Raw genomic sequence first — 25,013 nt, 5'->3', positions numbered from 1 at the left:
TTTTTTATTATTTATAATAAATTTAAGTATAGTTTATGCTTTAAAAGTTATATTAATATGTCATTTTTAAATAATTGTAGATTAAAAAATATTTATAAAATTTAAATATTTAATTTAATTTTTTTCTAATATTTAAAATGAAGAATTATAATATAATGGTATTTATAAAAAAAAAAACTTTTTCTTTCCAATTTTATTTATCCTTTTCATTGGCATATGTAATAAATTTGGAAAATATATAAATTTATTAATAAATTATTTTAAAATTTATGGTTTAGTATGAATATGATTTGATTAAACTTTTTCCAGTGTTTGATTAATAAAAGAATGTTTCATTAAAAAAAAATTTTAAATCTAAAAATTATTAATTTACATATTAACAGAAAAAATAAAGTTTTACAAGGGTCGAGTGAACTTAATCCTAAAGGAGAGGAGAATGTTTTTCTCATTTTATTCTTTTCCATTATCTTCTAGTGACGTGTAAAGGCCTTATTGCCATTGGGCTACCTGTCTCTATCATACAAATATTGACGTACGAGAATATCAGATCTCTGCTCCATGCGTAACAGTTATTTAATTTCTCCCTGGCACGCATGCGGATGGATCCATTGGGCGAATGGGCCGGCTACCTTTTCTCCTTCAGGCTGGACCAGTTGGTGAGATTAGGACTGAAACCCAGGAAAAGTCTGATCTTAGGGCCGAAATGACTAAACCAACCCGATTGAAAGGTTTTAGGGGGATTCCGATCTTAGAGATGAATAAGTTGAATCTGGTTCATTTGAAAGGTTTAAGGGGCCTTCAAATAAAGGGTTTTAATCATAGAACAGACCTCAAATAGGGTGGTAAAATCCAGCTTTGAACACATAATAATAATAATAATAATAATAATAATAATAATAATAATGAAAATATCTTAATATTTTTTTATAAAATATATTAATTTATCTTACTCGTTTACCTTTCTTCTCTCTATTCTTTGAATCTCAAACCATTTCTCTCCTTAATCCTCTTTTAATTATTAAAAAATTATTAATTTTTTGTTTATCGTACCGTTTATACATTTTATAAATTAAATTATGAATTAATTTAAAATTTAAATTATTTTATGCTGTCTCTAACTATAATAGAATATCAAATTAATCAATTTAATAGTATAAATAGTTAGAAATTTTATCTTAATACTAAAATTTAATAGATATAAAATTGTTGGATGCAAAATTTTAATTTAAAAAATGTATAGAATGAAAAAAGAAATTGAGAAAAATTTATCTAAATTGATTAAAAATTTATCATATTAATCTTAAATATTTTTTTTAAAATTTTTTAAGGTAGAAGTAATATATACATGTCAATAAATGAACTTAATATAAATATAATTTCATATGGAAATGAATTTTAATTACGAAATTAAATATTTTATATTGATTTGGATATAATTAATTAAAATATATTATATGAATAATAATTTATATAAATATTTAATATGATGAGTATAAAATAATTAACTCAATTTAAAAAAAAAAAAACTCAGCATGTATTTATTTTTGTTATTACTTGTTCTTTTTTATTATCTTTATATATATATATATATATATATATATAATTCTTAAAGTTTCGCGAATCTTTATGCCATAAATCACACGGAGAATACGTGCGGCATATCTGTATGTACATGATTTTTCTTTTTTTTTTTTTTAAATGAGATTTGGAAATTAAATACTTTAAAATTAGAATTGAGATTTTTCAGATTTATTTAGCGATATTTACTATCAGATTAAGCTTGTGAATGCATATATAAAAAATTTTATTCAGCCTTTTCTAAATCAACATTATTATGAGTATTAAAATGAAATTAAATAAATTTTATATTACAAATTAAATTTCAAAGTATTGCATTGCACCGGTGATTTACTTTTTATTAAGTAGAATAATTTCATTTTAATTTGTTAAATTAAATAAATCTACAATTTTATATTTAAATTCAAATACATATTAAAATATTAAGTTTTAATAATAAATTATTATTTTTGTAATTTTGAAATGGTAAAAAAACTTATTATTATTTTCCTTCAAAGGGAAATAATGGTTAAAAAAGAAAAATGCGTTGTAAATTTAATATGATTGTTTTTTTAAATAAAAAACTGCTGAAAACTAAAAGTAATTAATTAGCTTACATATATGTGACGAAAACGAATAATGAAAAAATAAATGATTGAAAAATCGTGGCATGTAAATCTTGTGATAAAGAAATCTCTCCAAAAAGGTGAATTTAGTTAATGTGTTATGTGAGGAATGGAAATATTATTATTAGCTTTCCAATCAATCTTTCAAAAACTCGCCGGGGAGGCAGTTATTGATTTCTTTTTAAAATGTTGTAAGTAAACACTTGGGACATTTTACTTATAATCCAAAAAAAAAATTATGTTATTATTTCACTTATATTTTCACAATTAAAAATAAGATATTACACAATTTATTTTATTTTTAAAATCTTTTATTAGGTATTATTTTTATTTATTTTATAATAATATAATTAATTTTACTATTGCAAAAAAATATTTTGCTTATAGTTTTTCAATTTTGGGTATGGAAAGAATAATGTAATTTTGATTATAAACAAGTAGTTTTCATTTCAAAAACAAGATATTTATTATGAAAGAAAACAGTAAAAAAATAACCTAATTATTAAATTTTAAAAAACTTAAAATTTAAATTTTCAATTCTTCAGTTAAAATATCAGGTATACACTTTAAAACATTTTCAGAAAACTGCTACAAGTGAATATTCCTTTTTAAGTTCTATAATTGGAGGGTAGCGTCAAAATTGGCTGAATGGCTACGTTTGCCGGAGAATCTCAGGCAACGTTTCTACGCATATAAAAGTGAATTTCAAGAAATACACTGAAGCAGTGGTAAGGCCAGTAACTAGGGTTTCTTTTACTTTCCACCGGAAAAAAAAAAGTGTAATTAAATAAATTAAATAACACAAAATTGCTAAATTATATCAACAACAATTTCGAAGCATACGTGTGATACAATACATTGCATATGCACTACAAGTATCAAAATACAAAGATTTCCTTCTCCCATAATTAACTACAAAACAATTTCTTTCAACAGACAGCCCTTCTTCCTCTAAACCCCCTTCCCACCAAAAACAAACAAATTTTATGAATTCGGCCAACCACAATAAATCACACCAGAACTAGAAGGCACACAGTGACTCCTGAAAACACTATGGATTCATGATTTCACATCTTTCAATACTCCCCCCTTCTCAAGCTCACCAACTAGGTCCCTCAATGATGGAACTTTCATGGCCAAGGTTCTGTACAGTCTAGAATACCGAGCTCGAGTACCGTCTGCGGTCCTTGCTAAGGCGAGCAAGCTTAGTGCCTCAGGAAGTTGGGAGAATACTTGTTTCATTTCCTCCAAGCTCTTATTTTCTAATACAGGTGGCCTTGGAACAACTCTTACAATTTCACCTCCTTTAGGTTCTTGAACCCGGGCATCGGCTTTGATAACCAATTCAGAATCTGAGTTTGCTCCACACTTGATGATAAATGGTGTTGTGGAGCCCGTGTTGAATTGCAGAACATTCCACTGTGCCACATCAGTTTCATTACCAGTCCCCAAATCTAAAGAAGATTTTCTATTATGTACCGACTCATGAAGGTGGTCATCTTCTTCAGGAATCAACTGCAGCAACATACAAAAAACCAAAAATTAGGCAAGGAAAATAAATTACTTGCAATCAATTGCTAACACAGAGAGAAAGAGAGGGGGAATCAAACTTAAATTCGAAAGTGCATTTTGGAATCCCGATGCTGAAAATTATTTTTCTTCAATCTTGAATTTGGAAAATTAAGCATTAAATCAAAAATTGCCACTACAAGATAAGTTTGTTCTGTCAAAGTAAATGAATTAGTTTCCTTTTTTTTCCCGACCTTACCTTGTTGTGTGCAGCATAAGCCTATTCCACTATACAAAGTGCATGAGTAATTTTAGTTTAATATTATATTTTCCCAGCACTTGCAGTTACTTCAGACATAAATTTACTAATCTGAGATTTCTGAAAAATAAAACTCGGTTCACTTTCATCTTATTCTCTGTGTTTGACAATTACTTGTCACAGCAATTTTGTAAGGAAAATTATAATTCAACACGCATATGGTCTTGTAGGTTGCTCAATGAAGTTCGATTTGAATTCTGAAACAAAGGGTGGAATTGAAATGATTAGGATCTAAAATTGAAATGAAAATGTGATTTATATCAAACTGCAAGTATCCTTGCACATTTTATCGCCATCAATTCATTGTAAATAAGTTTCTCAATTTAAGTTTACCCCAAACATGGCTAAGTCTACCAAAGACAAAATTGCCACATTCCCCCTGTCTGAGGCCCAAAAAAGGGAATCATGTATTAAGAAAAACTTGCATCCGTAAAAGAATAACCATAATGTATATATTTATACCTCAACCACATGACGAGCATCTGCAATTTGCCTCTGTGCACATGGATGATCAATTTCAAGAAGGGAAGGCATCCGTTCCGCAAGTTCATCTAGAGAACTAAGCAGAGCTTTCTTTTTAGTTTTACTCAAGGCGTTTACAGAGGATTGTCTCAATATATCCTGTTCAAACAGTAATAACATCATCGTCTGTCTTCAACCAGATGATCATATATAAAAAGACAGGATAATAGAGGAAAACCTTGACTTGCTTCAATATGCCATCAAGAGAAATGAGAGATGCTAGTCGTGCATCCTCAACAGCAGTAGAAGGATTATGAATAGGTGAACCACCATCATCCAATGTTAACAAGGCTACATCACTTCTCATTTGCTGCAAAAGCTAGAAAAATAATAAAAAAAGAAATAAAACAAAATGAGACAAGATGAAAATCTTTATATCTAAGGACAAAATACAGCAGAGCAACATAGGCCAAAACAAGGTTACAGCAAAAAATATACTTCATGCAAATATTCTTTACTATGTGGAAAAAAAAGGGGAAAAGATAGAATTCATTGCCTCTATATCCATAGTCTATAGCTGGCTTAGCAACCTTCTGTGAATTTATTCTCAATTCTTACTTCAAATAATATAATTTTAATACCCAGGATTCCAGAAACAGGCAATTGAGAGGAACAGTGCATCCATAATCCAGGTCCAGAGAGAGAGAGATTTTTTTATCCCAAATGCCAACATTATTTCTTCAGGGAAAAAATATATCTTAATACCAATTTCTAAAAATAAAATTATAAAGCTTGAAACAAAAAAAAAAAAAAAAACATGACAAATTTCTGGGAAAATAGTCTCCCAAGACAGAAATGAGAATTCAGACTTCATAATAAAACATTCAATTCCAAATTGCCATCAGTGTTCACTGTTGCCAATTCTTTGACTTTGGTAAAGATAGTGGGGACAACAGCTGCTTCTAATACAAACCTTACCATGCACCAGAAAGAAATTCTAGAGAGGGGGGAAGCAAGAGAAGACATGTATTCGCTTGAAATTATTCCAATACATGTGAACCTCTCACTCTCCTTAATAACCATCACCATCAAAGATAGACCAACTAACTATTCCCAGCTGGGACCCAGAGTTATAGCCCCTTCTTCTCCAACACCTCCTACCCCTTCCCCTTCTATTAAGGTTTCATTATAATCATCTTCATTCATTTGCCTCCCTCCCCCAACCCCCACTCCCCCAAAAAAAAAACATCTCGCAATCTGATTTTTCTCTTTGCATTTCAAATTGCACAGAGAAGCAAGTATTCGATTAGAAATTTATGGTGAGTTAGCCTAGTTAAATGTCAGTTAGAAAAATGAACTTCTGTGTTTTGGCTATTGAATTCGTAGTCAATGTTTCATATACAGACTTTCTAGTTACTCCAGAAATACATAAAGAAACATCCAAAACTATATCAACAGTTGAATTAATAACAAATATCAAAAGGTATGCCTCTTAATGTGTACAAGTATTATCCTTGATTATGAAACACAGTCTAGTAATTGTTTAAAGTTTTATGAAGAAAGCTAACTCTAAGATATTAATGTAAGCAGGCAACGAATTTTACCTTTCTTCTTTTGTGATCAACAGACTCAAGAGCCGAACGAAGTTTCGCCACTTGTGTAGCATCTTCTGCTACCTCAGTTGATAAGGTGCCAGCAATGTCCTGATTAAAAATGAAACATTAGAAATACCTAATGAAGCTTACAGTTGATAAACTGGCATCAGTAAATTCCTCTTGGAAAAAACAAATCTCTGAACTAAGTACTTCCTTATAAGATAATCATATAAAAAAATGTACTTTGCAAAGTTTATCCAGCGACAGGCATTCTCACACTTTAATCAGAATTTCCAATGCTTTTCACCAAGAGCCTCTATAGAAGGACGATGCTTTAAAAAAAGGTATTTGGTTGATGAAACAAAAAGTAACCAGAATTGCACCGGTGGAACATTAACTAGAAATGACCCCACATAGAAGGTTATCAAATATGACAAAATCTATACAAAAGGGAAGGAACTGCTATCTAAATTTATTCAGATGCGAGTGAAAGCTGACAACAACCAACAGAAGGTTATTACCAAGTTCAGTTCTCACACATCCATAGTCCATATTTAGCCACAATAGCATGCTCATATGCATACCTTTAAGTGTTGCAATTGGGAACTGTAGACCCGCTTTGCATACTCAGACAAAAGTTGCCCAAGGGCATCTGTGTTGGGGGGCAGTGCAGCCCCAAGTCCAGCCATCCAGCCATCCATAATTGCAGTTGAAAGAAGTTCTAACTGGCCAGTGCTCCCCCCTGATGCATCATCTCCTGTAACAGAAAGAAATTCAAAACTTTCTGCAAGCCAGGACCTAATTTGCCGCTGCAGCTCACCAGCTGGAGTATGAACAAAAAGAGCAGCAAGAGATTTATTTCCAATTGCAAAGCTTTTTGCCTCCTCTTGTATTTCCCGTAGTTTCCCACCAGTAACCTGTTGCCTCCATGTATCCTGGAAATATGATAATAGGATTCTGAGAGTCGGAGCATTTTCAAAATAAAGAAATGCCATACAAAGGTTTTTTCCTCTCTATAATATGAAACGAGAATTTACAAGACCATGAGAAACATCAAGTGGCTCCAAAACAAAGTTTTCATTACATCATGAGACAGAAAAGTGGACATGTCTAAAGTAAACTCCCTCCTGCCCATTCAAAACCAAAAACTGCACCTTTTTCATATGTCTTTATTCTGTTAAGTCGGATTGTCCTGTACATTTTAGCAAATACATTTGACTGTTCATTAGAGGTGGCAGGAGCTATCTATAGAGCTCTTGGAACAACATAAAATAGCAAATAGTCAAAATGATGATCGCTACCTGATCTATTCCTCGCATTCTCATGACAACTGATGATAACTTAGACTTCTTTTCTGGTTTTATGTTCACTTTAAACCCATGGATCTGTTCATCTGCATAACGTACAGGGGATCTTCCAGGACTGTTACCTCGGCTGGAACTTCTACTTCGTCCAGTATTGGCTTTTTCTAAAAAGCACTCAACAGGAGAAACCTGCAAAGTGAAGCAGTAAAATGCATATCCATATAGTGGTCATGAAGATAAAAATGACAGCATTACGGTATAGCCATATAAGCTGCACAAAAAAAAAAAAAAAAACATAAGGCCAACATCCAATGTTTTTTACCTTGATGGACTGCAATTCTGGGGACCTAGCAAGTAAAGATCGTATATACAAAATTCTGACCCGGGAAACAAGCATGGTATCCATCACCCTTTTGGGTTCCATTTTCCGGATAAAAGAGAATACAGCATCCCTAATTTCAGCAAGAATTTCATGCTCTCTAGAAGCACCTGCTTTAATGACTGCTGCCAGAACCTGCAATATTAGCAATTACCATCCGAAGAAGACACGGGAGGAGTTTGGGATAAACACAAAGTTGTTACTTTATCAAGAGGAAAACAAAAGATTATCCAATGGAAAATTTTCAGCCAGAGCACTAAAAAGATTTAATTGCAAGTGCATTTTAAAAATGTTCATGCACAGCCCAATCGGCCAGCTCAACTGGACAGATATAAAGCAATGATTTACCCTGAGCAACCAGTTGTAGCATAGAATAGACATAAAGCATCAATGTAACTCACCAGAAAAAAGAAAACAGGGGAAGGGGTGGGGGTGGGGGGGAAGGCACCAATAAATCATAAGCTTCGAGTATTTGGAATTTCCAATAATTGTTTTTGAAATAAAAGATTAACAAAGATAAGGAAAATTGAAAATGTTAACTTTTTTGGTGATAGTAACACTACTATAAATCTAGATTTCTCTATCCTTGTCCATAACTTAGTAAAAAATTGGATATTTTAAAATTATTAACATTATATAACCACTACAAACCTTTGCAAAACAGCATAAAAACCAGAGTAAGACTGCAAAGTTTTTGTCCTAATAGAGCAACAAAAAATGTGTACCAGCATTAAGAGCTTGTTTGCTCCATCTGAAATGGCTGCAAGGCCGTCATATTGTTCAGGATCAAAGTCATTTAGAGCAGCCGTAAGATATTCTCCGGCTGGTGTTGATTTAACTTTTTCAGATCCTGATTTTACCAAAGCAACTGTGCCATCACTTCTATCTGATACCAGTGGTGAAGCAATAGCATCCATAGACCGCCCTTTATTGTTGCTATCATTCCTGTACAATATAGATACAAAGATATGAAGAACACAAAACATAAATAATGACTGTACTTGTGTATAAAAGGAAAAGTACCTTCCCATGTCCCGAGACTGAGAATTTATTGTTCCTATGGAGAATGGACTTGACATCTGTCAAAGAACATAACAACATTAGAAATGCAGAACTACACAATGGACATTAGAAGAACCTCACCTCAAGTAAACTGATACTAACCCACCAGGCACAGTAGCCCCACAGGATGAAAATAATTCACATAATAAAGGTTGGGAAGCACCAAAGTGTACATATAGAAGCTGCCATCAGCAGAGCCATAACACCTACCTTTGACAACCTGACCCTAAAATATATTGGGCTGAATGCACTATTTGCCCTCTTAACTTTTTCACTTAAAAAAAAGTCATTTTACTCCCTCAACTTATCTCCATCCTATTTACACCTTCAATTTCAAATTGTGAATAACTAAAGCCTTGCAATGTGAGAGTGAGTGCATGTCACCCTTTCAACTTCCAATTGTGGAATAACTGGGAATGAGAGCGCAAGGATTAAGTTATTCTAAAATTTAAAAGTTGAAGAGGTAAATGGGATAAATATAAAATTGAAGAGGCAAAGTGACTTGGAGCGATAAGGTGAGAAAGTAAATTATGAATTTGGTCAATACATTTGCATAAATGTCTATCTGCCTACAAGCATAATAAACATAAAAAAAATTGAAAACTCTTTATTCTAGCACCAGAAAAGAGAATGCAACATTTTGCACGAAATTTCATTTCAGCTAATTAGAATTAGCAAACTATCATGTTTACCCTTTACATGGATGATAAGTGGTTGGTGTGAAGTTCTTTAAACCTGCCCTATAAGTATATATCATGACATGACCAGTAAAATAAAATATCTTTAACCCCAGGGCCTTCAAAAATCAATCGATTCACTATCAATAATTCTTTAGAAATCCAGGAACATGATGGATTCAACAAACAAACACATGAGAATGTCACAGCTAGGCAGAGTATCGAGTTGAGAAAACAAAATTATATATATACCTATGACATGTAAATGATTGGATATGGTACCCACAAAAATAAAATGCCGTTAAAATATTTTTATTGATATCATGTAAGGAAGAAAATACCTGAGGAGATCCACCTAAAGATGCTTTCTCCGTTAATCTATCAAACAATTTCTCATTTTCTTCATGCAATCTCTGCACAAAACATGGTAATGATCCAGTAAGAAGTAAGCTATATCAAGGAAACAAGTATATAAAGGTAGGAGCCGGATTGAGAAAATTGGGTTCAGGATGACCAAAATACCAGGTCTTTGTTTTATTAGAGGGACACAAGCCCCTCAATATTTTCTTTACTCCCCTTCATGCAAGGATGCCTATGAATATGCACTGCCTATAACTTCCCACTATCATTCAGGTCAATGTTTATGTATGATTTCCAGTTTTCAATATGTTTTAATCAATCATCATAACCCTGCAAGCAGTTTTGAAAAGTGTAGCAGACCTCAATAAGCGCATCACGTTTCTTCAGTTCTTCTTCAAGTTTCTTGGTTACTGATGAAGAATCCATGCCATCTGTGGTTGCTTTGGAAATTGATGAAACTCCAGGCCCAGACTCTGAGCCAAACTTTGAACTAGCTTCATTAGAATGAAGTGCTTTGCTGAGTTGTGACTCCATGCTTTTAATTTTAGCCTACATCAGAAGTAAAAGCTTATACCATCGCATAAAACTGTAGAACAGAATTTGACTAGAAGAACAGAAACAATTATTATACATTTTTTTCATAAGCTTGAATGAGCTCTATTGTCACTAAGAATTGGAAATAGAGCACAAACGCAAAGAACTTTATCAAGAGGACTGCATCTGGAGGACAAGGAATCCTCCAATTCCAATAAAACTCAAAAGACAACTAGAAACATGTATATGAAAAACAAGCTAAGGTTGCTCTTCAAACAAGGGAAACAACACATAAACCTCACATATCAATCACTGTGCAAGTAGCATGATGCAGTAACTTAAACAATTATTCCAAATGCGTACAGAAAACTTTCATAATGAAACATGTTAATTCTAGCAATATGCACCTGTGGATATAAAAGAAAAATTGGAACAACACCAACCTCCAATGTCTCAATTGTGGAATCTCGTTGCATCATCTGCATTTTCTGCTCCTGTTCCATCTGTAACAGTTGAGCTACCTGATTTCTGAGCTGAGCATTTTGTTCCTTTTCTATCTTATGTTTGTCCACAAGCATGATATTCTCAGACTGCATCCATCAAAAAATAGAAATGGAAGAGCTCAGTGACATGCTTAACTAAACTGGCAACTCCACTAACTATAAGATAGAGTTTGAGAGTGGTGAAGGGAGCATGGGACCTAAAAATGAGCAACACCTCTCCCCCCAACCCGAAAATAATAGAACCAAGTTTTTCAGCAAAAACAGAAATAGAGAAATAACCTAAAATAGCATTTTGCAATATGAAAATCAAAGCCAAAATGCCAAGCAGCAATGTAGCATATCCACATTATAGAATTGGAAAATATACCAAAATCATCTAGTTACAAAACCTTTAAATCCGATTGCAATGTGAATGAAACTTTCCACGCCTTCTGAACTTCATTGTATAGTAGCACGCATTGATCATTTGCCTCTTTAAGTGCTTGCTTTAGTCCCAAAACCTCTTGTCTCAGATCCTGGATTTCCTTCTCCTTTTCATATAACTCCTTCCTTGCATCATTTGCCTACATAACCATCACAAATTACAGAATTGGTATGTTTCACAATAATGCTACATCCATCAAGTGCTAATATATAACTTTCAAATTATGCCCTTTATGCAGCACTTCTTTCATGGTTAAGCACTTTTTTCAATGATGGCATACTGAAGTATTATGCAGACTCAACATGTATATTTCCAACCAAAAGGTCAAAATAATATTCAAAAAAACAAATAAAGGAAAAGCCCAGATTATAGAATGGGTATGAAAGGGTGAGAGGAAATGTTGTTGTTACCAGTGACCCATGGACAATCATATCTCGGGTGTCTTTATTTTTCTTTCCTCATGTTAAACACACAATTGGCTGTATTTGTTTATCACAAGATGCCTTTTGTGGTCAAGCATATTTTTCTCATCTTTTAGCTCATCTTTATAGACCTTTGGCTTTGCATGATGCTCCAGTTACCAAATATTTTTCCCTGACAATAACATCTTCTCCTAGAACTTTCATTTTCATTTACAGGAAAATTAATAGCAGGAAATGACAAAGTAATTTTCAGTGGGCTTATTGAGGTGAACTCTATTTTTTTTTTCCATTTTCTTCCTATGAAGGATAGATGGATATGGCCTCTGGATGCTTTTGGAAAATTCCCTAGCAACTAGCAAGTCCTTTTATGCCTCTCATGCCACTCTTTTCAATTAAGTGAAGCTCAAGTTAAAGGCTTTAGTTTGCTTTATAGTTCTCCAAAAGGTGCACATCAATGATGAAATGCATTGGAAAAGAAATAAGAGAAAAAAAAAAAACGAGCGGCTTTCTTTTTTTCTTTTCATCTATCCAATGACCCTGACAATCAATATAGTCCCAAATATACTAGTAATTCAAGATTATTATTCTCATTACAAAATCCAGGTAGCCCCCTTTGACACCCATGAATTTTTTTTCCCTAGACTTGCATTGCAGCAGAAGGCACATGCTAATGAAAGCAAAAACATGTAACAGAAAGGAAAAGTTAGTAAGCAAACCATAAGGATAACCTCTGTATCTGAAAGCAACAGGAAGAACTTACCACATCTCTCCATTTCTTAATTGTATCACGATTTCCAAGGCTTAGCATAGCATTTCGAGCTCTAGCACAGAAATTGAGGGACGATAATGTCTCAGACAAATTTGCAGCATTTGGACACACATTAAGTATCATCAAAGTCTTTGAGCTTCCACCTACAGAAATAAAAATACTTTAAGCAATAAGTATTGACAAATCTCAGTTAGCAAAGAAAATTAATAGAAGTTAAAAATAAAAACAAAAGAAGACGAAGAAGAAAAGGAAGAACAAACAATTACAAGCTGTAAACTTATTTCGTTATTGAAAAACCATTATCAGAACAATGTCTTCTGACAAATCAATGGCAAAAATACTCAAGATTGATCACCAGATAAAACACAAAAGAGAAGTGAACCCAGTCAGATCATGCAAATGCAACATCATAATGGAGAGTGACGCTGGCGTGAAGTGACTCCTTGGGAAAACAGAGATTTAGGCTGGAAAATTGATTCGGGTCAAACCAACCCAAATGGGTCGCAAATGTTGGGCTCTATTTCACAGTGAAATTAACACTGTGGAGGTCCCTGAGATTTGGACAATCAATGTGTGTCATTAATAGGGTGGCCTGGTGGTATGGTGCCTTTCCTTTGCGATACCCAGAGGAAAAAAAAAAAAAAAAGGCAGCAAAGCGGGAAGAAATGGACCAAGGTCAGGAATCAAACATTATGGCTTGGATACCATGTAAAAGAAGATGAAAGGGAGAGAATAAAGAGAAAACTGGAAGAAAGAAGAGCTTGATTTTTCCCTCAAACCATTGGATATTTACACTGTTGGTGGTATAGAAAATCTACAAAAATACAAGTATAATTGGAGGCAGTTAGGTACTATCATACGCACACTTTCACAGCACATTCACACAACACTCGAACTTAACTCATTTATTAAATGTAACACGAAAAAGTACAATCAGAAAGCTACTATTTATTATATTCTCCAAAAAATTTTGACCAACAAAATGCACAAAAACTTAATTCAAATATGAAAAGATCATACCTAGGGAGTCTGCAAGTAATGTTGTAAGCATTGAATTTTCATAAGGAATAACATCCTTCCTTGAAGTCAAAGAAGACAAAACATCTCCCAACCTACATACACAATATAAATTGTAACAAGACCATGGAATGGAAAGACCATAGTCCCGGAATAAATCAGAAAACAGTCCTACATGTTGAATTACAGCTACTATGATTTGAAAGATAAACGGATAATATAAACCCCATCAGGCCCACCAACCATCTCAAACTTCACAACAATGAAAGAAGTCCTATATAACAAGTTGGAGCTTAAATTATAGGATTATGTAAAATTCTATTTCCAGATCATAAGTTCAATAACTACTGAGAAGTTCATCAAGAAAGTATTTAATGAAGAAAAAGTGCTAATAAGACATACGCTGAAAGTGCTTTCATCACATGCAGCAAATCTGTCACACGCTCCCCACTTTCATCTTCTGTAATTAAACCTTCAGTTCCAGCCAAATCAACAAGGGAAAGCTTGCTATACAAGTTCTCTCCACTGATCAAATTGTTATAATATATGTGTACTGTTATGATCCTGACAAGGGAACAAAGTAAGTTCACATAAATTAGTTAGAGATCAGTACTTGAGGACAAAACCACAACACACATGGAACCTACTTCAATATATCACAAATAGTCACAAATAAATCTAAATTTGTTGCAGCAAATTATAGTGTCTTAATAATATAAATAGGCTTGTAAATTGTAATTGGCTCCCTCTTACTGGAGATGCATGAACATAATTTAAGGTTGCAACTTTGATGTTTCATTCACAATTGAGAACAGCAAGTGCTCAGACACAAGAGGCTACTAAAAATAATTATAAAAAAGCCTTAAATACAAACACGTTCAATTTTAGATAAATTTAGGCCCACATGCGACCATCAGCTGTCTTGTCACAGTTACAAATTATGACTTAATTTCTTTTGATTCTACACTGCTAATTGGAGGAATTAAAATTTACTGTTTTGTGTCCCGTTCTACTTATAACGGCAATTACTAAGAATCAATATATAGGTGCCATTAGTCATATACTTCTCATAGAGGGCAATTAGTTAAAAAGATAAGTGCCTATAACAGATTATCATATGAGAATGAGAGAATCTTTGCAAGTAAAAGTTTAGGCCATACAAATGAGAAACGTTGAACTTTGATGTGTCATTTCCCCGGCTCTGAAATGCAGCTTTCAAGACTCTAGAGAAGTCTAAAGGGTTATCAACTTTTTCTTGCACAAGCTCTATAAAAGATTCTGCTGATCCCATGCAGATCTTTTGCAGACTGCTCTCTGATTCAGACAGTAAATCCCGTGTCTATGAAAACATGAAAAGTTCAACGTTAGCACATTTAAAGATGTTTATGCTCAATCATAGTTTTCTACTTTATTCACACCCTATTTCAAAACAAAATACTGGAAAACTCAACTACGAAACGAAAGAAGTCTGATGACAGTAAGAGATCAACATATAACCTGTTCATTGTACAACTCAAAAACAGTAACAGAGAAATTGAATCGAGATGTAGAAGTCGAATCAGAGTTAGCTAAATCAAACAACTCCTCAAAACAACGAGCATATAGACCACGATCATGGCTGGATCCTTCCTGCGAAAGTGAAATCATGTCAAAGAATCAACAGTAAATATATACTGTAATCCTATAAAGCCAAGCACATAATTAAAGGGCATAAGAGTGCCATGCCCACAGTAAGGCCACAGAACTGGAAGGAATCAATACGAACATGTTATCCAGGTCATCAAGTTTCTTGAGAAATCAATCCCCTCATTTTTAGAGAAAAAAATGCTGAGAAAATGTAGCACGCGAAGAAAAGTCAGATTTGAACATTCTGCCACAAATCATTCTAGCTTAATCATTCCCTATTCTATTTTTTTCGAGATTATCTTTACATTACAGGTAACAACAAAAGAGTTTCAGCCAAGAGATATCATGGCAGGCCCTCCAAACTTTGAGTTCAAGAACCTTTAAGACTAAAGTAACACAGGAACATATTCTTATGCATGTACATGCATGAAGAAAATAAATAATCCTCACAACTATGGGTGTAAGTTGCAGAACCTTCTTCCGGCAAACCTAAAGGAAGGGAGAAAAGGCATTGGTGCTGTATTCTGGAAGAAGTAATAAGGCTATAGAAGAATTGAAAGTTACTGGCTAGCTCAAACCAATTTTGGTGGAAGCATTGTTGTCAAAGGTGAAAAAAAGCGAGAGGCGAGGCGAGGCACCCTGCACAGAGGCACCGCCTCAGATCACCAAGGCACCAGGCAAGAGGCGCCAGAGGCAACTCCTCACTGAAGCAAGGTTCTTTTTAGATGCTTTTAAACAACAAAAGAGAAACTCTAGCCTCTTTCCATCTTTCAAACAACAGATAACACTCCCACAGCAACCAAACACAAATTTTTTACTCTTTCTTGCTCCTAAACCTTCTTCAACCGAACCTAAAGGGAGAATAGAAATTGGGTCGTTATTCTAGAATAAGCAAGAAGGTTGTAGAAGAATAGAAGTTGTTGCTCCACTCAACCCAATTCTGTTGGCAAGTAATCGGGGAAACATGTGACTATAGCAAATTAGCAACTTCAAAAAGCTGTATAAAAGAAGAGAGTAAAAGTATGAGGCATGACTTGAATATGTATTTTCTTCCAGCTTGAGTAGCTTAGGGGCAGTGAGTATACTGTTGGGGCGTGAGGAAGATATTTTGTATCTTACTCGATTACTCCACTTTTTGAATAAAATCCTCTTCATCCTGCTATATCTTATTCCTTTTATCATTTCTCTATTGGTTATGTGATTCTATACTCTATCAACGTCTAAGTGTGCGTGTGGTATGTTGGGGGGGGGGGGGGGGTTTAGGGGTAGAGAGAGAGAACAACCATAGTGTGTGTCTTTCCAGAGCGAGTTTGTCCATAAGCAAATACTGAAACATTGTAACCATCCAATGCCGATTGCACAAATGGTTGAACGTCACTAAACAGTTCAGCTGCATAAGAAGCATCAGAGCCAAGATATTTAATCAAGAAGCTAAGCCACTATAATGGCACAAGTAAATAAATGAAAGTCAAGCACCACAATGTTCCCAAAATTTTGTGGAACTTGTAGTAGTAAGAAATAAATGAATTAAAACTTTATTTAGACTGAACAAAGAATTTCTAAACAAACCTTGTCCAATATGAGGTCCATATACTTTATCAAATTCAAAATCCTTTTTGGGGTTGGCAATGCTATCATCGCCGGTATTGACACGGATAGTGCAATCATCAGGAAATTCAACAATGGAAGGACCCTCATCTTCAAATAATGGTCTAGCACGACAAAAAACCTTGATGTTTCCTGAAATTGGAAATACGGTTTGACCAAATGACTACTACAAGAATTGCTTTAAGACCAAAGAAGTATATTTCACAATGGGTAATGTTGTGTGCATGTGGATGTTTATGCATGAGAAAGAGAGAGTGGCAAAATAATAGAATAGTACCTTTGGCTGTCAATAAGTCATTAAACAGCCTTTTCTTCTCATTAATCAATGGAGATATTCTAGCATCAGTTTCAAGGACAACTTGATCTGGCATTTACATTTAGATAAAGTCCATCAGCAGAACCCACCAACAACAAAATCTTGAGGAAAAAAAAAAAGAAGCAAAGATAGTGCCACAAAGTGAAGCACAAAAAACTTTAGTATTTGAATGCTTTTCATAAATTAACTATTTTCAAAGATAAGAACACCCACAGCATGTGATATCAACTCTCCTAGTGATCAAATATATTCCCCATAAGCATGGGAAATTAATCTCAGATAATCACCATGCAATTCATTAAATCAATTCGCAAATAGAAAACTAATATTATCCAGAAGAGGACACCTTAATATAGGCCATACCACTATACAGAAGAACTCAATTCCTTACCTAGCTTGCGAGTTTTTTCAGCAAGCACACCTAAATAACGTGTTACTCGATCAAGTTTTGCATTGGAATACTCCTGCAGATCACTTGCTTCTTGCCTCAACTCCAAGTAATCTTCTTTTGCAACCTGTTCAAGGTGAATATAATTTTCTTTGTTAACAATATAAATAATCATAAACATTTTACATACCTGCTTAATCCCATTTCAGGTAACTATTTCTTATTTTTTTTGTTTGTTTATCATCCTCCTTCCTCTTTTTCTTCTTTCTCTTTTTCTTCGTTCTCATCGCATGTTCCTCTTTTTGTTCTCATTTTTTCTCCCTATGGTTGTAATTCTACCGGCATGCTGCCCAATTTTTTTTTTCTAATGTTGCTGTCGACCAGATCTATTGCTGCATCTGTTCTGTTTCTTTTTTTTTCAGCTTTATGTTACTTGTGCATTTGTGTTATCATGCTAATTAATCAGATGAGAATTGTGCTTTAGGTATTTGATGTATTGTGAATTGTGCCATTGTGATTGTAGAGAGAGACCAAGTAATGTATTCTGTGAATAGTGAAACTGCGATTATGAATGTGCATTGTGATTGTGGTTATAGAATTGTGAATGTGAACTGTGATTATAGAATTGTGAGTGTCAGCATTTGATGTTTGGTACTTAACTTTATTACATTTTGGTTCATGTTACTTGAATATTAATGAATTTTTAGATTTTTATTTATTTTTCCTTTTTGCGCCTCAAGTTGCTTAGACGCATGCCTGCGCCTTGCGCCTTGCGCCTAGGCTCCAAATCATGGCTTTAAATAACAGCCATAACGTAACGTAACGGCCGTTATTTATAGGTTTTAGAGAAGGCCGTGGCTATTAAGGCGCAGTAATAAAATTTTATTAGAGTAACGGCCGTTACAGGCTGCAACTCAATGGCCGTTACTTTCTTTTCTTTGCAGGAATTTACAGAGAATGTTGTCTTCTTGTTGGGACAGCCTTCTTCCCGTGATGTTTGAATAATTGAAGGTTTGAAGACTCTCTTTTCAGCCTTATCACTTCATTTTTCCAAACCAAATTGCCAAAACTAAAAAAAAAAAGAGATTTCCCTCAATTCTCAAGCTCTCTTCTCAACTTTCTTCTAAATTTTTGTAAGCTTGACTATTAAGGATTGCAGATTCCTCTATTCACTTCTTCAAGAATCAAGAACTCTATATCTTAGAGTGGTTTCAAAATCTATTGTGCAAAAAAGTTAGTTTAGAATGTATAAGTAAAAATGGTTAGAAGTTATAATGTTCGATAACTTTTATTAGAAGATCAAAATGGATCTACTCAAGGACTTGATAAACATTCATTCTGATAGTAATTGAGGTTAATTATCAAGCATGATATTTAAAAATTGTAAATTTTGAATTTATTTGATATATTTATATTTATTATTAAGTTGTATAACTTAGTTTTGATCGCACCTTTAAATATTTGTTAATTTCATTAACTTTGCAAATTTTTCAAAAAAATTTGCATAGCAGAAGGCCGTTACCATTACGTTATGACCATTATAAGCCTATTTCCATTACCCGCGAATGCGGTTGCGACCGCGATTTAAAACCATGCTCCAAACCCCCTTTGCGCCTTGAGCTTTTCACAACTATGGTTCCAAGGGCTACCCATAATTACAAAAATAAATTTCTCTCAAAGATTTCAAACCAATCACGACGAAAGTCCTCATTTATATTAGTATATAACTAAACTGGCAATGTCTAGACCTAAATTCTATGAAATTTCTAAGATGCTCTTAACTTTTATGACATTGGTATTGGTGTTAGGCTTCATTTGTTTCATAGGAAATATCTTCTACGATTTACATTTTCTGGTTCCCAATGCTTACAAGGAAAGTGGCAACAAATAATGCTTTCAAAGATAAAAGAAAATCAAAGCCATCTTGAAGGAAATGGTTTCCCACACTTCTGAAACATCATAAAAGGAGGAAATGAAAAACTCACAAGAAACCACATAAAAATACAATGACAGTTCACCATCCACAGCTAATTTTTTGATGGGCATTACTAGTCATCATCACCTACTATGGGACTCTAATATGCATATATCAATGCATAGGAGGCTATGAATGAACACCTACATATACTTGTGTTCTAAAGAGCACTTTTGGTCATTCAAAACATTCCTAGTGGCAATAGGTTGGGATTGTAGTCATTACAAAATATATTGGATGAACAGCATACCTTTATGTTTTACATATCAACTCTAAAAATCCATTATTTATCAGCCATAATGATTACGGGAGGCTAATTTTCCTTTAAATAGCCACCATCACGCAACCTCCTTTGCATAAAGGCCATTATTCTTGTAAGGCATCACTAGGAGGCCTTTTTTTTCTTTTGCTTTTCTTTTTTTCTTTTTCTTTTTGCAGAAGACTGTTGGCTTTACTCATTCAGCTTCTCTACGATTTCTCTTTAGGAACTTCGCCATTTTCTCTCAAATTTCTCCATAATCAAGTGAAATCCTTCATTTCTTTGCAAAATTAATAAGGTGATTTTGACTGAAGGGGAGCAAATCAACAATTCTACATTCAAAATTTTGCAAAGAGTGAGTTGTTGGTATTTCTTACTGGTGCTTTTGGCTCAATTGATTAAAAATTATGATTTAAATTAGGTTGTTTATGAAATTTATGGTATGAAGTTTTATTTTGCCAAGTCTAAAGGTTATTTTTATTTTTTTTCTAACTATTAGCTATGTTACGGAATCATTTTTAGGCATCCATAAATAATTAGAAAATAATATGAAAGAAAGATTTAAGACTTCAGTAACGTTCGTTAGGTATATATTTTGACTTGGTAAGATAAAATTTAAGAAAAATAAATAATCATGAAATTAAGTTACATAGATTAATGTTTTTACTTGATGTACTTATAGTTATTATTTAATTGTTTGTTTTAGTTTTAGTTATATATTTAAATATCTATTCAGTTCTGAACTTTGTAAACCTTCTTTAAAAAAATTGCATAGCAGCAGGCTGTTACTGTTAATCATGGCTATAATAAGCCTGTTTCTGTTATCCACAACCATGATTTAAAACCATATCTTGATTTTACCGAATAATTGAATCATGTATAAGAGCAAAGAAAGGCAGTCTTCTGTCTCAAAAGCTCTCCTATCATGTTTTTTCTTGCGTCTCAAAAGCTCTCCTATCAAGTTCAGCTTATGCTGTCAAAAGCAGTGAGATAGAATCAATTATTCCCTCTTTTTGTACCATAAAGATACCTTTCCATGACTATAATTTATATGTGTAACCCACATTTTTCTGATCCAGCCAAAAAATGTGAATGCAAGTTAAATACATTAAACAGCCAACACACAATTCACCAAACTAGTAGTAAATTACGAACTTTCAAAATTCAGAGAATGATTCTCCAAGCAGCTTCCTATGGCCAAAAATTCTTAGGAGTTAAAATCTTGTATCAGAAGTCAATTTCAACTTCTGGACCATTTTCCATGCATTGACATGCAATACAAGATATATTATTCAGATTCCATAGCTTGCTCTTATAAGAGTGAACACATAAGCCATCTTTTTTCACAGAAGATCAGAATATAATTTTATGTTTGAAGGGAAGATAAAAGGCTCTGAAACTGTATATGCCTTTTGAAAAAGTAGAGTAGCAGACTATTTATAAGTGAAGCGTCATTAGCCCTCCCCAACTCCCATTCCACTTCCCTATGTTCCATCCGCAAAATCTTTTAGAGGATGTCTGGAGAGGGAGAAAGAACTATTTTAGAGCACGCTGCATTCAAACTGACTAGAGATGTAAAGAAAAAATTGAAAACAAAGGGGAAAAAATGATACTTCCATCACATTTGTATCTTTGCCCTCTATTGCATCAAGCATGCACCCGTATAGACAGCTAAACTTGCCTCAAAATTTGCAACCTATTTATTAACAGCATTAATTCTAAAAACACTAAAAATATATTTCTAAGGGTCTCTAAAACAATTTCATTTTGTTGTTTGCTGGTAACTCTAGCAACAGATGAGCAAGGTTCACAAAACAGTATGTTGCGTGCCTTTATATATCAGGATACCGACCTTAGAGCAGAAAGCGAATAATGAGCAAAGACCGTATTAATGTTAGTGTTAGTAGAAATGTTAATGTATTCATTATTGGTAGACTACAGTCAGATAACAACTCAGTGCCCCTTAATTTTACATCAGTCCATTGTAACTCAAATTCTGAGCAAAACTTACCACATTGCCACTATGACCATCATTGAACAGCTAATTACTCAACTAAAAACTAATGAGCTCGAAAAAATTCAAATGCATTCACTGTAAAACAAACAAAAACCAAATTACCTTAACTTTATCCTTCAACCGCTGGACTTTAGAGGCTAAAGCCTGCTTCGACAACTCCGAATTCTCTCGCGGCAAAACCGAAGCCGCAGAGATCGAGTACCTTCGCACAAGCGGTGCAGCCACTCTATGCTCCTCCGGCTCCACAGAAGCCGATGACTTCCTAGGCTCAAATCCACTCACCTCCCAGTTCCATCTGTTCCTCTGCTCCGCCATTAAACCCTAGCTTTCTTCTAGATTCTCTCCAAAAATCAACCAGAAAAGGACGAGGAAAAGATAGCCCTCAATGTCTAAGCTCTGTATAGATCATCGTCTAATTGAAGCTCTTTTTCTCTTTCCTTTTCGGCATTGCTGGGTGTGGCCATTGTTTTCCCTCTAAAGAGATTTAACGGTGGAGAAATGGACCGTAGGGACGAAACGGTAGCGTTTCAGAAAATGGTACACCCTCTGCGCTTTTGGGACACTAGTTTATGTGCGCTTGGTATTTGCTTACGTTTCGCTCTCAGGCATCAGGATTTGGTAATTGCACACCGTGGCGCACGTGAGAACTGTTCTTTGTTTTGTTTTGTTTTATGCTTAGCTGGCAAACGTGTAGTTTTGGCATGGCAGGTTCTGGTTGGATGATGAAGGGAGGGAAAATGTAAGAGTTCAAGTGTTTTAAGATTTTTTTTTATTGTTATTACCAAACAAAATAATTATATTATTATGGAATTTTTTTTATTTTAGCTTAAAGGCAAAGGTAATGATAATGACTTTAATATCAATTGCAATGGCATGATTCAATATTTTTTGTAAGATATCAAAATTAGGATTTCGTCTTCATAGAGTTTATGATGAATTAGAATTGCCCATTATGAGTTAGAATTCTAGGGAACATTATGGAGATAATGATATCTTCTTTTTATGGTGAATTAACTTTTTTATATGAAAAGAGTAAAAAGAGGTAAATTTCTTTTTTATTAGTGTTTGCTTGGTATTACTCCCTCTATTTATTTTTTTTTTTGTTATTTCTCATATTATGATTACTTTTTTATTTGTTTAAATAAGTTGAATATTTTTAAAATATTAATTAAATTAATCGTATTTGTATATGAATTTTAATTGAAATATAGTATATTTTTCTTATTTATATTTTTGTTAAATTTTAATATATTTGTTACTCTTTTAATATTTTGATCTCCATTTATTTCATAAAATATTTCTGATATTGAGGACACTCAACAATTACAATAAATTATATTTTTATAATTAAAAAGAAAATTAAATTATTTTTTAAAAATAACTTTTGTTAATAAAAAAAGTCATTTCCACATTTTGATAAATTTATTAATTGTGAGATATATAGATTTATTAATATTTAAAAAAAAATAAAACAAAGCAATAAAAACAATTTATTTTATTAAAAAAATATTTTTCTAAAAAAATATGTCTTATAAAAAGTATATTTCACAAAAATATTCTTTATATAAATTATTTTCCTCAAATAAATGAGGAAAATAATGTCAACGATAAACATCAAAAAAAAAAAAATCTCATTCTTGAACAATTTTATCTCATGGATTATTACAATATTAATGTCTTAAATAAAATGTGAGGTGGTGGGAAATATCAAAACACTTTTTTCCAACGACTAGAGTCGAGCCAATATTAATATTTTAAATAAATTATTTTATCTGTTTCTTAATTTTTATTTATTTATATATATTAAAAATAATTTTTTATTAAGTTTTTAATTATATTATTTTTAAAAACATTATATTTAAAGAAATTTAAAAATATAATAAAATTAAATTGAATTATAATAATCAATTTATATTATTATATTGTAAAAAATAAAAGTGAACAATAATTTTTTAAATTTAAAAAAATTATTTATATATTACAAAAATATTATTTTATATTATCATGTTAATAAATTAACATGTTAAAACAAATAGACTTAAGTGCTAATGATGACTATCACAAGACATCAATTTAACATAATTTAAACCATAAATTATGGATGATATGAATATAATATTCATGAATAATTTTGTAAGAATAAAATTTAAATAAATTTTTATAATAATTTTTATCTATATATAATGATAGTAGTTTATTTGTTAAAAAAAAATAGAGATAGAAGATTGAGAGAGTAGAATCTGAAACCTCTAAATTTATTTAGATCTATTTATTATTAGAGTAAATTTAAATCTGTAAGTGTATAGTAGTTTGTTATTTATTTATTTAAAACGAATGAGAGAAGGGATTGGTATCTCAATTTGAAATTAAAAGTAAAAATTGAAGGAAATAGTTTAGTGAGAGTGGGGCATTTTAAATTTTGCTTCAAAGGCAAATCATTAATACTAATTTTGCAAATTGAAGTGGCTGTACTCATGACCCAACATGTGCAATTCACAGCTTGTCCCAACCAGACAGCTCACTCAAAATTACCCAACTCCTTTAAAGTCATTTCACAGATTCATGCAGTTTCTTCTTGTCTATTCAATGCTGCACAAGTGGATCTGTCAATTCCAAAAGTTAAAACTTCTCACAAGTTTCACTTGACTTCATCACCATGTACAAAGCTTCTTTTTTTTTTTTTTCCTTAATTGGATATTCGTTTTATTAGTTACATAAAAACTATCGTTTTCTTTTAAATTATTCCAAATTATTTGTGATTTTAAAATTTTAAAAATAATATTAATTATTTTTTTCATACATATCCTTATTAGTGTTTAAGTTATTTAATATTAATATCTTGGTGGGTAATATTCAATTTAAATAGAAAAAAATTAAATTGAATTAATTTGAAATTTTAATTTAATTTTTTATTTTTTTATTTTAATTATTTTTTATTTTAAAAATTCAATTATTTTACTTCGATTTAATTTTAATTAAAAATAATAATAAAATCAAACTAAATCGATTACTAATAATAATATATTATTTTTTATACTATAAAAATATTAGACTATAACTAATATTATAATATTTTAATTAAATTTTAAAATATTAAAAAATAAGATTAAAATATAAAAGCACATTAAAAAATCTAATCGATTCAATTTAATTTGAAAAAAATAATAAAATCAAATCAAATTAATTACTAATAATAGTATATTATTTTTTATAATATAAAAATATTAGATCATAATCGATATTAAAATATTTTAATTATATTTTACAATACTAAAAATAAGGTTAAAACATAAAAGTCCATTAAA

The 25,013-nt window shown here is 32.3% G+C and overlaps 1 protein-coding gene across 1 annotated transcript; it reads right to left on the bottom strand.

Annotated features, from left to right (window-relative positions):
- Window positions 1–2,966: 2,966 nt before the first annotated feature.
- On the bottom strand, window positions 2,967–22,203 carry LOC110627419 (kinesin-like protein KIN-14A). The gene is made up of 23 exons (XM_021773719.2): window positions 21,811–22,203; window positions 17,461–17,584; window positions 17,031–17,117; window positions 16,715–16,885; window positions 16,429–16,535; window positions 15,017–15,148; window positions 14,680–14,858; window positions 13,922–14,083; window positions 13,523–13,614; window positions 12,494–12,645; window positions 11,277–11,450; window positions 10,828–10,974; window positions 10,211–10,399; window positions 9,832–9,903; window positions 8,775–8,830; window positions 8,477–8,696; window positions 7,695–7,886; window positions 7,370–7,561; window positions 6,653–7,003; window positions 6,078–6,176; window positions 4,712–4,852; window positions 4,474–4,632; window positions 2,967–3,698 (listed from the first exon to the last, which is right to left on the bottom strand). Exons 1-23 carry the CDS (start codon window positions 22,021–22,023, stop codon window positions 3,243–3,245), a joined length of 3,867 nt encoding a protein of 1,288 aa, XP_021629411.1. The 5' UTR covers window positions 22,024–22,203; the 3' UTR covers window positions 2,967–3,242.
- Between the last annotated feature and the right edge of the window lie 2,810 nt (window positions 22,204–25,013).

The sequence above is a fragment of the Manihot esculenta genome, chromosome 12 (genome assembly GCF_001659605.2).
Source record: "Manihot esculenta cultivar AM560-2 chromosome 12, M.esculenta_v8, whole genome shotgun sequence".
Lineage (NCBI taxonomy): Eukaryota > Viridiplantae > Streptophyta > Magnoliopsida > Malpighiales > Euphorbiaceae > Manihot > Manihot esculenta.
This window is presented reverse-complemented; position numbering and strand designations above follow the sequence as displayed.

Coding starts and splice junctions, on each gene's coding strand:
- LOC110627419 (XM_021773719.2), bottom strand. CDS start 22,023: ATGGCGGAGCAGAGGAACAGATGGAACTGGGAGGTGAGTGGATTTGAG. Junction 13,615..13,921: donor GTGATGAAAGCACTTTCAGC/GTATGTCTTATT, acceptor TTGTGTATGTAG/GTTGGGAGATGTTTTGTCTT. Junction 11,451..12,493: donor TTAAGAAATGGAGAGATGTG/GTAAGTTCTTCC, acceptor ATGGTTATGTAG/GCAAATGATGCAAGGAAGGA.